Source organism: Nuphar pumila, chromosome 3, assembly GCF_984573655.1.
Source record: "Nuphar pumila chromosome 3, dmNupPumi1.hap1.1, whole genome shotgun sequence".
Taxonomy (NCBI): Eukaryota; Viridiplantae; Streptophyta; class Magnoliopsida; order Nymphaeales; family Nymphaeaceae; genus Nuphar; species Nuphar pumila.
Genome location: NC_143251.1, coordinates 116,617,518 through 116,632,381, shown reverse-complemented (window position 1 = coordinate 116,632,381; position 14,864 = coordinate 116,617,518). Strand labels below are relative to the sequence as shown.

Below are 14,864 nucleotides of genomic sequence, written 5' to 3'. Positions count from 1 at the left end.
CACTAAGCATATTGAGATGGACTGCCATTACGTACGTGATGAATACCTAAGAGGAACCATAGCACTACCTTACGTCACATTTCTTCACTAAGGCTCTTGCTGCTCCTCGCTTTTTGTTTCTCCTTAACAAGCTTTCGGTTATATCCCCGTAAAGCTTGAGGGAGGGTGTTAAAATACATGTAATTCATATATATATATATATATATATATATATATTTATATATATATATATGTGTGTAATACCCGATAGGGGTATTTTAGTCATTTCACAAGAACCCGATAGGGGTACTTGTTTTTCTTCTTTTATTTTCCTATTTATTTTTTGTAAATTATATTTTTATTTTTATGTTTTTTGCTCACACAAAAGGGGCTCCACCATGTAGTCGATGGGGCCCCCAACGATCACATTTGTGACCGTTGGGGGCTCCCAACGACTACATGGGGAGCCCCTAGGTGGCTCTCCTTTTAAGGCCTCTTGGTCATACCCCCTCTCCTCCTCTTGTGTATAAATAGGGGTGAACCCCTCTTGTATTTTTCACTTAAGAGAGCTCTCTCTCTTTTCAATAAGAGACTTTTATATTTTTATGTTGTGTTGTCTCTTGTGGGTTTTGGTGTTAGCCCTTTTTGTTTGTTCCTTAGTGGATGTTGTAAGTGCTTAATGCACTCTTTGCTTTTCCGCATATTTCATTACAAGTATGTTATTGTTTACCTTTCTGGTAATTCCTAATTATTTTGTGAGACAGATTTCATACTGAATATTTTTCTCTATGCAGATTCATTTTAACCTTGCTAGATAAGCAAGTAATAAATGTATTATGTCATATTCATTTGTCTACCAAATGGGATGCAATTTTTCTAATGAAAACTTAATGCATGATAGTTCATATAATTTCTAGCATAATATTTTTGAAGAAATTGGCAAACATACAGAATTAGTTCAGCAGACTTCTTGAATCTTTAAGCATTTCAAAAGTATAAATGCTATAAAAAGACTTAACTAAGATATGTGCATACCTTGACAAGACACTGGATGTAGCATTTGAATTATCTGACAACAATCTCTCTCTGATTCTCAGGTCGCGCTCAACTAAATCAGAGAAACCAATCACTGTGCTATATTGAGCATCTTGGGTCAATGATGGCTGATCGCTTGATGTAGCAGCCTCAATAGCACTTCCACATTTATAATCTTGATTTGCAGTTTCACCCAAGTTCACCTTACTTTGCACTCTTCCAACTTTTGCTTGTATGGAAGTATCAGATTGAACCAACTTTGGTGTTTCTGATTGCAGGGTTTGCTCCACGGGTGGGCCATTGTCAACAAGAATTTTTGCAGCAGTTGGCTTTTTAAGATCAAATAAGATCTGGCATGCTATAAATGCTATAAATCTTAGAAAAGAAATAATATAATAACAAAACCAGAAAGAGCTTTTCTATCTGTAAATAGATACAATATCAAATTCCAATTATGTATTTTCATATATATATATATATATATATATATATATATATATATATATATATATATCAGTCACCTATATCATTCAAGGTAATTTTTTGGCAAGGGTTTTTCAAAATGTGATTTTTCTCAGGAAAATCTCGGAAGCTTTAAAAACTGAAAAAACATATATAGGTAATAAGAAAGATAAGAAAATAATAGGTTTTCTATTATTTTTCTTGCAAAAAATATAAACAATTAGAAAAGTTTTTAAAATATAAAAGAAACAAGAAAAGATACTTAAAATATGTAAAAAATATATGTTTTTTGAAATTCTTGGGAAAATATCAACTGACCTTGAAATATTGATAATATCACGATATTTTCAAAATATCGGTGATATCGGTGACTATGATATATATATATATATATATATATATATATATATATATATCCAGAATCTTAGTGTTGAGTATAAATTCCAAAGCTTGTTCTTTAGGTGTATTGTAAAAAGAATAGCTGAGTAATGTATCATCATGGTCGTATCAAATGAGATGCAACTTTTCATTTCCAATGAATATCTCCACTTGGAAAATTTCTGATATAGATGGTGCTAAAATATTATGTCTCTTTTAACTGTAAACTGAAATACCCATCAGGGGTATTTCAGTCCTTTTACTCAATAGGTGTCAGCCACCCTAATGGGCTAACATTTTTACTTTTTCTTTTTTTATTTACTTTTGCCTTTTACACCTTTTTCTTTTTACACTTTTTTTCTTTTTGACTGTTGTGAAAGGGACAGCTCCATATAGCTGTTGGAGCTGCCCCCAACAATTACAAATGTGACCGTTGGGTGCAGCTCCAACAGTCATATTGAGCTGCACCCTGTGGCTTCTTTTTTGCATTATAAATAGGCCTTAGTGGCCCTTGTAAACACATCCTTTTTTGTGAGTGCATATGCAATAACAATGCTTTTGTAAAACCCCTCTTGGGAACTTATGAATTGAAGTTCATTTTGTTTCATGCTTTTGTGCATGTGTATCCGTGCCTTCGTGCACTTGTGAGTGTTCTCCTTTGTGCCTTTGTGCACTCTTTGTATTTCTTGTATTGTGGTGTTACACACAATCTCTTTTTATAGAGATTTTCACATGGTATCAGAGCAAGGTTGTTTGGAGAAAGAAATTTGTGTGATTCTTCTCAATATCAAGTGCCTCAGAAAACGTGCCTTCAACTTTTTGGTGATTGGAGTGAAGACTCTTCTTCATTCAATATTTTAGAAGATTACTACAACAAGAAAAATTTAAAATCTTATTGTGGTACGTATTCTTTTCTTTCTTCTTTCCTCTCTAATGGGTGAGAAAAACTCCAATTTTTCTCTTGGTTTCAAGCTAAATAGCTCAAATTATCACGTGTGGGCCAGAAATATGGAAGCTCACATCAAAGGGAAAGGGCTTTGGGGTTACATTCAAGGCTCGATTCCGGAACCAGAGCTTAAAATTACTTTGGTTAAAGAAGGGAAAATCAAAATCCTTGAGGGAGATGAAAGAACTAATGCTCTTGAGGAATATAGTAGGAAACATGAGGAATGAAAAATGAAGAATTTCAAGATCTTGTCTTGGATTTTCTCTTCCGTTGAGACAAGGATTAATGCCAACATTATAAAGTTTAAAAAGGTTTTTCAAGCGTGGGAGTATCTTGAGAAGATGTATACTTCTAGGGACCTGTCCTATAAGTATTATCTTCAAAAGAGAGCATTAACACTTGTTCAAGGTGATATGTCTATAAGAGAGTATTTTGCGGAACTCTCTTCCATTTGGGATGAGCTTGCCATGCTTGAACCCAAGTGGAGTGGAGAAGCCATAGAGCTTCGTCATAAGCAATTAGAAGAAGACCGATTCTTCAATTTTTTGAATGGGCTAAGGCCCGAGTTTGAGCAAATAAGATCTTCTCTCCTATCCTCTTTTACCTCTCCCTCTCTTGAAGATGTCTTAACTAAATTAAGTGGAGAGAAAACTCGTATGGGCATTAGCAAGCAAAATCCTAGTGTGCTTGCAATGTCCACAAATCAAGAAGAATGTGATGGTGTTAATGCCGTTTCTAGACCCGGTAACAATTTAAGAACATATAGACCTCCTCATTTTAAGAATCAAAATCAAGGTAATCAAGGAGGAAGAAGAGATTATAGCAAAATCTCGTGTCACTTTTGCAAAGAACCGGGTCATATCAAACCGGTTTGCCCAAAATGGAAGAAACTTCTAGCAATGGCAACTACATCTCAACCATCCAAAGAGGAATCTTCAAAAGAAACTCTATCTCTCAATCAAATTGTGGAGGCTCTTCAACCTCTTCTAAAGGGAGCTATTTCCGGTGCCGCCGTATCCACCTCTTCTCCTCCAGGTAAAACTTCTTGGCTCTTAGATTCGGGTGCATCCTTTCATATGACCCCAAACATTTCATCTCTTTCCGAGTATTCTAAAAATGTGTCACCTTCTTTTGTTTCGACCTCGGATGGTACTTCTCTCGAAATTAAGAGAATTGGAAATTTTAAAACCCAAAACTTCTTTATTCAAAAAATTAGACTTATACCAAAATTAAATTTAAACTTGCTTTCCGTTTCTCAACTCACGGACCTTGGGTGTAAGATTCAATTCTCATCTAATAAATGTTTAATACAGGATCACCGGTCCAGGAGATTGATTGGGGAAGGCTCTAGGAAAGGAGACTTGTACTATGTGGACTTTCTTCAAATTCCTAAAAACACCTTTTGTAATGTGGCCCAACATAAAGACATAAATGTTTGGCACAAGAGACTTGGTCATCCCAACATTACCAAGTTATCCTATCTACATTTTGTTAAAGATCTTTGTAAAAATATTTTCTCTTGTAATGATTGTATTCTTGGAAAAATGAGAAGTATACTTTTTGAATCAAGAACTATGTTTAGTACTAAACCTTTTGAAATTATTCACTCGGATGTTTGGTGACCAGCACCTGTCATATCCAAAGGTGGTTTTGCTTACTATGTGATTTTTGTGGATGATTTCTCACGATATTGTTGGATATATTTTCTCAAACATAAGCATGAAGTTTTTTCATGTTTTAAAACATATCATATGATGATCAAAAATCAATTTAATAGTAATTTAAAGATATTTAAGACCGATTCCGGAGGTGAATATCACTCTAATGAGTTTAAGAAATATCTTGAGGATTGTGGCATTGTCCATCAAAGATCGTGTCCTAAGACCCCACAACAAAATGGTTTGGCCGAATGAAAGCATAGGCATATCATTGAAACCACTAGAACCCTTCTTATTTCCCAAAATATTCCTAAAAATTTTTGGGCCGAAGCGGCTCTTGCTTCCGTCTATCTTATCAACCGACTTCCATCAAAAAATTTAGATAAAATTTCTCCCTTTGAGATTCTATATGAAAAAGAGCCTGATTATAATAGGTTAAGAGTTTTTGGTTGTAAGTGCTTTGTTCTTACCGATAGAAATGATAAACTCTCACCAACCATTCCTTGTGCTTTCCTAGGCTATTCGGAAACTCAAAAAGGATTTCGATGTTATGACTCTAAGAATGATAAATTATATGTTTCAAGGAATGTAACTTTTTTGGAAAATGATAGTGGTTTTGAAAAAAATGAATCTCATTTAGAAAATGCTGATTACTCCTTTCTTTTTGACCTTTTATCTAAGGATGATGATATCTCTAGTGATGATGAATCAACATATAATCGTGAAAATGAAATGGTTGTGATCAACAATAACTCTAACCCTTCTACCCCTCAAGAAGAAAATGTATCTAGAGAACCCATCACTTATTCTCATAGAGATAGAAGCACCTTTAGGAGTGCTATTGAACTATATAATGAACCTAGTGAGACTATTTCCATTCATGATTCTCATCCTAGGAGAACTGAAAGAACTAGAAGGACTCCCTCTAGATTCGTATCTTTTGATTCTTTCTCTCCTAAACATCGAGCTTGTTTGAGTGCCATTCACTCTTATTTTGAACCAAAAAATTTTGGAGAAGCCAAACAATGTACTGAATGGAGAGAAGCCATGGAGAGTGAACTCAAAGCTCTTAAGAAAGCTAACACTTGGGAATTTCAATCTCTTCCGAATGGCAAGAAAATTATAGGATGTCGATGGGTGTTCAAGGTCAAGACTAAGAGTGATGGTTCTCTTGAAAGGTATAAGGCTCGTCTTGTAGCTAAAGGGTATAGTCAAGAATATGGGATTGACTATGAAGAGACATTTGCTCCAGTAGCTCGTATGGTTATTGTCAGATGTCTTATCACCATTGCTTCAATTCGAAAATGGAATATTTACCAAATGGTTGTCAAAAATGCATTTTTAAATGAAGATCTTAATGAAGAAGTTTACATGGATGCTCCACCTGGTATGGAAATCCCTAAAAATAAAGTTCTTCGTCTTTGTAAAGCTCTTTATGGACTGAAACAAGCACCCAAGGCTTGGCACGATAGGTTTAACAATGTAATGACTGAAAATGGTTTCACTTCATGCTATACTGACACTGCATTGTTTGTTAAGAAATCTGATGCAGGGATTGTTATATTATTGTTATATGTTGATGATATGTTAATAACAGGTGATGATATCAAAGGAATCAAGAGCATTAAATCTATTTTGACTTCAAGATTTGAAATGTCAGACTTAGGATTTCTGACATATTTTTTGGGAATTGAGGTTGCCTATTCTCAGAGAAGCTATTTTCTGTCTCAAACTAAACTTGCTTGTGAGATTCTTGATAGATCAGGAATCACAGATGACAAGGTCTGCGAAACTCCTGAAATAGTAGGTTCAAAGATGAAGATTGATGATGGGATTCTTCTAAAATATCCCACACCTTACCGGGGACTGGTTGGGATCCCTAACGTATCTCAGCATTACCAGGCCTGATATTTTTCATGTAGTACATGTTGCTAGTCAATTTCAACATACACCTACTACAGTCCATATGAGCGTCATCCTTCGCATCATCAAATACATAAAGGGTACAAAAAACAAGAGAGTATTTCTATCTTCTACGTCTGAATTAAGTTTAACTGCTTATACTGACTCTGATTGGGGAGGTGACCCAAATAACTGTCACTTCACCACTGGTTTATGTATTTTTTTAGGTGAATCATTAATCTCTTGGAGATGCAAGAAGCAGCAAAAAGTATCGCTTTCATCCACCGAAGCTGAGTATAGAGCCATGGCATCTACTACCATGGAGATTGTTTGGATTCGCAACTTGTTGGAAGATATGAATATTCAAGTTGAAGGGCCCACAAAATTATGTTGTGATAATAAAAGTGCAATCTACATTGCCAAAAATCACACATTTCATGAGCGCACGAAGCATATCAAGATAGACTGCCACTATGTTCGTGAAGAATATTTAAGAAAAACCATTGACCTTCCTTATGTTACATCAGAATATCAACAGACAGACTTCTTCACCAAGGCGTTGTGTTCTCCAAGATTTAACTTCCTTCTTGGCAAACTTTCGGTCGTGACACCCTAAGTTTGACGGGGAGTGTTAAAATATTATGTCTCTTTTACTGTAAACTGAAATACCCATTAGGGGTATTTCAATCCTTTTACTCAATAGGTGTCAGCCACCCTAATGGGCTAACATTTTTACTTTTACTTTTTTTATTTACTTTTGCCTTTTACACCTTTTTCTTTTTTACACTTTTTTTCTTTTTGACTGTTGTGAAAGGGACAGCTCCATATAGCTGTTGGAGCTGCCCCCAACAGTCACAAATGTGACCGTTGGGTGCAGCTCCAACAGTCATATTGAGCTGCACCCTGTGGCTTCTTTTTTGCATTATAAATAGGCCTTAGTGGCCCTTGTAAACACATCCTTTTTTGTGAGTGCATATGCAATAACAATGCTTTTGTAAAACCCCTCTTGGGAACTTATGAATTGAAGTTCATTTTGTTTCATGCTTTTGTGCATGTGTATCCGTGCCTTCGTGCACTTGTGAGTGTTCTCCTTTGTGCACTCTTTGTATTTCTTGTATTGTGGCGTTACACACAATCTCTTTTTATAGAGATTTTCACAGATGGATCATAGAACATGCCTAATCATGATGATGATGTTCATGTACCACTTAGGGCTGCAGAATAAGCCGAGCTAGCTCGAGCTCAGCTCAGGCTCGACTCATTTAAACTCGGTTTGAACTCTCTCGTCTGAGTAAGTAAACGAGCCGAGCTTGATCAGGCATTCAAGTTCGATTAAGTTCGATTAAGCTCAATTAAGCTCGGCTAATAGAGTCATATAGTGGCCAGTTCTAGGATATGTAGAGATTTTGTCCAATAATAAGCACAAAAAGACGTTTCACTCAAGTGGGTAGGGTTTTGGGCATTTGAGTGTAAGGTCTGAAGTTCAAATCCAGCAGGATCTGCATGCTGTGCACTCATTCCTGTTATTTTTTTTTAAATAAATCAATTCAGCTAGAGCCAAGCCAGGCTCGAATGAGCCAAGCCTTTTGAGATGAAGCTCAGCTCGAACCCGGCTCATGTGCACCCCTAGTACCACTTACTAGGTTCTGATGTTAAACCAAGGTTGCCAGACTAGGAAGCGGAAGCGGGAAACGATACGGGAAGCGAGAAGCGATGCATTTTAAAATATATAGGAAGCGGGAAGCGAGAAAATATATATATATATATATATATATATAAATGAGAATCAAAATAAAAGTGACTAATGTTAAATTTCATGTTTTTTAGTGTAAAAATTAAATTTTTAACAAAATCTAAAAATGATGACTACCAAGTGCCAATTTAGCGAAAGCACATGAAAGTGAGTAAGAAGAGTCAGAGAAAACACATAAAAAGCATGAAAAGTTGAGTAACAGAACGTATAATAAGAATAAATGAAGCGTGTGGAAAGCATAGGAGAAGCGTGGGGGAATCGAGGTTCTCATTAAGTTTCGGAAGCGAGGAGTATCGCGCTTCCGAAGCGAGTTTCCGAGAAGCGAGCTTCCCACCTATCTAAGAAGCTTCCGGTAACTCTGTGTTAAACCAAGCAAGTTGAGGGCACACAGCATGCAGGATATACTGTAGCATGAGCATGTAGATCTAAGGTGTATGAAAAACTAAATCCACATTTTATTTTATCAATTTCGGCATCTATTAGCATAATAATAGCTACATCAAACCCATCAATACTTGAAGATTATGACATTATAATTTTCATAAAACCTATTGCATGCAATATGTTTACTGAAATGACCTTGGCCATAGAAAATATTTCTGCATAGTTCCAGTAGGTGCTGCTACATCTAAACAACCCTTTTCTTGATAGCATGAAGCAAGCTGCTAAAATGGTCCTAAAGCTAATCATGACAGGATCCATCATGTCAACTTGAAAAATTATGAACAAATTCATTACAAGTCACCACATATTAGAAAACTTTACCAAGAAAGAGAAACTATGGCAGCGGCAAGTTCCATGTACGAACCATTACGCAATGTTTTGGTGGTTATGGCAGCATTGCTGTTAATGGGAACCTTTTCTCTAGTCATGCTACTAAAAGAATGAAATGGAGTTTTCTTTGAAGAAACATCAATTTCCTGCTCTGCACATTCCAACAATAATTTGTAGTGAGTTAATAGAACAGTATCTTTTTTTTATGAGAGTATGTTTGTGTGTGTGTGTGTTGTTCTTGATCACTGTGATCATATACAAAGAGTCATGTATAAAACTTCTTAATTTTGATGGAAAGAAGAAGCATTGGAACATAAACATTAATTCAGAATTCAGATGCATTTATCAGTGTCTAGAGAAAGACACTATAGCCAGAGAATTATCTTTTAGAAAGCTGAGAAGATAACAAGAACCTGAAACTTTAGAGACATCGCTCAGTAAAGCAGTATGTCCATCAGAATTTCGCAACTTCCCAATCTCAACCAGATAATTTGCCAATTCATAAGTACTCCCTGTGCTCAAGTCATCAGAAAATTTGAGATACATACTGTCCAGGATCATCCCATCTTCATTTAACAGAACAACCTGAGAACCTCATAGCAATCAAGAACTAGTTTTAATTCCATAGGTCAATATAATTTCAAAAAAATTAAAACATTATAATAAAGGATAACATTCAGACTTGTATGAGAAAAGGAATAACAAACAATCTTATTAAGATAACAAAGTATGTTCTAGTGAGGAACTAGCCTTCCACTTTGTTGGTCATGGCAAGACATTTATTCAGAATCTACAGATTGTGTAAGAGAAAACAAAGTGTGACTTGTTTGTGTATTATATTTGATACTTTTGGGTGCTCGCCATTTCAGCCAAAGTAGAATTAGAGCCACTCCTTGTTCTACTTTTATTCAATCACCAACCTTTTCAACTCTTATTTATTCAAGTAGACTTCCATGTAGCAGAAGGAATGAGAACCTATCATCAATCATGACATTGTCAATGAGAATTCACAGTAGAGACTTGATAATTACGTTCTCACTTCAACCTCCTTTTTCCCTGATAGGAGATGAGGTTTAAGGACATCTAGAATATTCACAAAATGCAAGTTTTCAAGAATATTACTGTACATGCCGATGGTTAAACTTTATACATTTCCCCATCACCCTTGGGAAGGTGCACTGCCACTCTCCCAGCCCCTTGTTTTCACACAGTAGGTATGGTGGTTGGTAGATCAATCAACCATGAGAATGTGAATTCCTCCCTACTCCCTAGTATTAGGTGCGAGAACAAGAGTAGTGTGTGGAAAGTGCAGGAAATATCTTCAAAAGTTCTCATCCTTTAATACAGATGCCCCCAGCTATCTCCCATCTCTCTAGATTTTTCTTACCAGATCAGGTCTTGGATCCAATAGGGCAACAATCTTAAATCAAGTGACCCCTTACCTTAATGGCATTCACTTTTTCAATTACCTGTTCTCCAATAGTGTAGAAAAAGAGAGGACAAATAGAACATGAGGCAAAATGAGTATGCTGCAACTGAGCAATTTGAAGACATCTCATAATTGCAAAGCAAACACAATGAACTGCTAATTTCACTATTTTATGGATCAGGGCAGACTCTTGAAAGATCTCTGGCCTGAATTTGTAGTTAGCAAAATTCTTCAAGGGTGCATGCTGAATAAGAAGACAAAGCAATAGTACTGGGTCTATCCATTAACTTTCTGCACCCAACAAGCCTTAGATGAGAAGAAGACCTTACACCCATTATCAGAAATTTGACAAACTGAAAAAAGGCTTAAATCTAACTTTGGAATAACCCTTACGTTTGTAACAAAAAAGTTTTTTGAAGTGTCTTTAAAAATTCTTATACTTTTAACTTTTAAAGAAGTGCCATCGGCGGTTGATACACATGAAAAATATAAATTGGTGCAATCGGATAGTAGGGATTCATTATATGTCATGTGAAAAGATGCTCCCGAATCGAAAATCCAAGTGGACTTACCTAGAGAAGAAGAGGAAGAGATGGTGGCACCGGATGTAGAAGGAGTCGCTTTAAGGATGTGTGAAATGCCCTCCGCTATTTGAGCAATTGTCAAATCATTGAAGTTGCCTTCTTTCTTGATATCTTGAGTTTCTTCACTTAAAGCGGCTACCTTCTTACATTTGGGACAATTCGGTCTTATGTGTCCCGGTTCCTTACAACGATGGCAAATGACTTTGCCCTTGTATCCACCCTTGTGTCCTCCATGTCCTTCTCCATTGTTTTTTTTTCTCAAAATGAGGGGGTTTATATGTTTTTACAAAGTTTCCAGGTCTTGCCATGGCAAGAACCTCATCATTTGTCTTATACATGCCAAGTCTTGTTTCTTCTTGACAAATTTGCGCAAAAGCATCACTTATAAAAGGAATTGAGGTCTTATGAAGTAAAGAGGACTTAACTTGTTCAAATTTTGGCCGGAGGCCATACAAGAAAGAGAATAGGTTTTCTCTTTCTATTTGAGTTTTTCTTATTTTAATAGCCGAACCTTCCCATTTAGGTTCTAACATGGCTAATTCATCCCAAATAAGGGATAAACCCCCATAAAAATCTCTCACACTTTTGTCTCCTTGTTTTGCATTACGTACCTTGTCTTGGAGGTAATATAGTCTAGCCATATCCTTTTGAATAAAAGAATTCTTTAAGAAGACCTATGCATCACATGCCTTCTTGAATTTGATGATGTTGGTGGCAATCTTAAATTCCATGGTATTCATAAACCATGAGAGAATTTGAGCGTTGCTTGCTTTCCAATCCTCCAACTTGTCTTGGTATTCTTGTAAAACCTTCTCATTTTCTTCTTCGAACAATACTTTGACTTGATCTCCTTCTCTTCTAGTCAATTTGAGTTGGGGTTCGTTAGTAGAGCCACTAACAAATCCTCATAGCATTTTGCCTTTGATGTGATTCTCCAATGCCGTCGCCCACATCAAATAGTTGTTCTCATTTAGCTTGTATGTGATGACGGAGGCGGAATCTCTTTCTCCAATAGTGAATTGGGAAGATTTGAATAGAGGGATGACTAACACGAGCTTGAAGGGCACTACCACAAGAGGATCACTAAGGAAGCCTTTTCAAAAAGACCTTAGCTCTGATACCATGAAATGAATCAAGGATGCACAAATAGAAAGTCAAACAAACTTATACCAACACACGAATCATGGTCTCTAATGGACCGATTACAATCTCATAAGAGATGAAACACAAAACAGCAACAAGGCATAAAAGCCTATTGAAAAATAAAGAGGGCTTTATAATATCACTGAAAAATGCTATACAAAAGCATGCTTACAAGGGAGAGGTGAGGTGCTATTTATAGAGCCTCACCTAATGAATGGGAGGCAGTCCAACGTCTAGTTGGACTATCTCCCAACAGTAAAAAAGTATGACAGTATTACAGAAAAAAACAGAAAATAAGAAATTAAAAAGAAATATAAAAGTTACATTTCAGTCCCTAGTGGACTGTCCTAAATATAAAAAGACAGAAATACCATTGTCGGGTATTTGTATATATTTGATTTTAACATATTTTTTGTCCCAAACTAAGCTTGCTTGTGAGGTCATTAACAGGTCAGGTATTTCAAATGACAAAACTTGTGAACTCCTGAAGTAGTAGGGACAAAGATGAAGATTGATGATGGGATTCCTATAGAAAATCCTACTCCTTACAGCCAACTCGTTGATACATTGATGTATCTTAGCATCACCATACTAGATATCTCTCATACATTGCATGTTGCAGGCCAATTTCAACATGCCCCTACATCAGTTCATATGAGTAATGTTCTTTGGATTATCAGATATGTGAAAGGGCCCATAAATAAGGGAGTATTTCTATATTCGTCTTCAGAGCTAAATTTGATTGCTTATACTGACTCTAATCAAATAACCTAAAGCACTATCACTATCCACCATCCACTATCCACTCTAATCAAATAACCTAAACTTTATTCAGTTAGCCTAATCTCGGCAAAGAAAAAAAAACAGCAACTAACTAATGCTAAAAATAATTTATGTATTGACTAATTATCTAAAGCACACTGCTGCTCATAAAACAATAAAACAAATTAACTAATTCAGTGCCAAGCACACTGGCTGCGTGTTTGTCTCTGAATACCTGGGTGTAAATCCTATAAAACAAAACAAGACTAAACAGATGCAAAATAAAGAAAAAGAACCACAAAAAAAATTTAATGAAACCGTGACTAAAGTACCTTGCTGGTTAATAAAAAAAGCTATGCACTTAAAACAAGACTCATAGTTACTTAATTAGTCACTCCTTGCTGCCATAAAAAAATTTGTGAAGATGATAACGTTACTCACGCTGGGCGTGATTAGCGTTATCATGTGTGCATCAATCACGTATATGCATGATCACGGGTTGTTGCTGACTCGGCGAATCTCCAGCAATCAAAGATATATTCTGAAATACAGCATGAGTGCTGGTCTTCGAAAGTCACAAAAACTGCAGCCTGTCCGTGGTCACTTGGGCTTGCAGATCGGTAGAACGCTCAACCTGCGTATAGTGGAATCGGCACTGATTTGCGTGATTTCACTGTTGCGCAAAGTGGATCGATTTAGATGACCTGTTGCATTTAATGTTTGTTTTAGAGAGAGGGAGAGACCAACCCCTTTTATAATGTTTGTTTTCATTTTTTTATTTTTTTTATTTTCTAATTTAATTTTATCTAGAAGGGGATGACGTCCCCTCTAGATGACTTAAGTTAAGTAGAGTTCTACTTCATGTAAAATTTTATAGTATCTTCTAGACTATCCTTTTAATTTATTTATTTTATTAATTATTTTATTTAGTAATTTATAGAATATTTCGGAGGGTGTCGCCCCTCTCTAGAAGACCTTAATGGGGGTAGAGTCCTACCCTCATCCTGTTTTAATTAAAGATGATTTTAAAGTTTTAAATTGGCCATGCATGGATTTTGAATCCAGAATTGAATCCAAGATCCAAATCCAAATCCAAATCTATATGGATCCTACCTGGACCAAATCCTAGTTAATATGGATCCTGGACTGGGTCCAGGTCCATATTAACTTTGATCAAATAGAGCGGATCCAGTCCGATCCAATCCAGAAAAAGTCAAAAATAGAGGCGGGTCATTTTTAAAAATGTGATTTTCGGGCCGACCGTAATCCGATTTTAGAAAAACAGGCCGCCAACGCAGTCAATATTCTGAGGTGCATCTAACGGTGTATATATCTGATTTTTGCCTCCGAATTTCGCCTGAATGTAACCTGAATTCCGCTCGATTTTCGTTCGAATTTAAAAATTAAGAACAAAAATTTTCTCAAATTATAATTGGCTCAATTAAGTCTTGTCAGCGGACACTGGGCCACGCCCAACCCCAACTGACGTCACCTATAAAATGCTATATTTTTCTACGATTTTATCACTTTAATTAAATATAAAAAGATTTATTTTTATCAATTTTAAAAATCAAGAAAAAATACACGATATTACACCAGGTCCCTGAGATATCTTTTCGCAATGTTTTAAAAATCATTTATTCATTTAAAAAAAATACCGCAAAATTTTCAAGGGTCAGTTTGGGGTCGTTACACCTCCAACCACGATATGTCTCAATTATGCAGACAATAATCAACAACATTCAATAACATAAAGGAGTTGTAAGCATTATTATACAATGCTTAATTACAAAAATGCATAGCATTACTTGAAAAAGGCATGCAAGAGAATTGAATAAATAAGGCATTACATATTTCTATGAAGTGATCTTCCCCTTGGAAGACTTACACTTATAGACCATAATCATTTCTGATTTGGTGAAAGAAAAATTTACACACATATGTAACAAAAAAAAAACAACCTGTCTCCCCTGACGACCACAAGCTATAAGCCGTAGGAAGCCATCATGAAACTTTTTGACCTTTTGAAATTGCTGTTTGGTGTATAAGGCATGCCATT

General features: G+C 35.9%; 1 protein-coding gene across 1 annotated transcript in view; it reads right to left on the bottom strand.

Annotated features, from left to right (window-relative positions):
- Positions 1-14,834, bottom strand: part of LOC149843406 (uncharacterized) — a 34,903-nt gene extending 20,069 nt beyond the window's left edge. The window contains exons 1-4 of the mRNA XM_089999768.1: positions 14,767-14,834; positions 9,301-9,472; positions 8,922-9,038; positions 1,015-1,372 (exon numbers count right to left, since the gene is read on the bottom strand). Of these exons, the coding sequence (XP_089855894.1) occupies positions 1,015-1,372; positions 8,922-9,038; positions 9,301-9,448 (623 nt within the window). The 5' untranslated portion in view covers positions 9,449-9,472; positions 14,767-14,834. The remainder of the gene's footprint in view (positions 1-1,014; positions 1,373-8,921; positions 9,039-9,300; positions 9,473-14,766) is intronic.
- Positions 14,835-14,864: the final 30 nt, after the last annotated feature.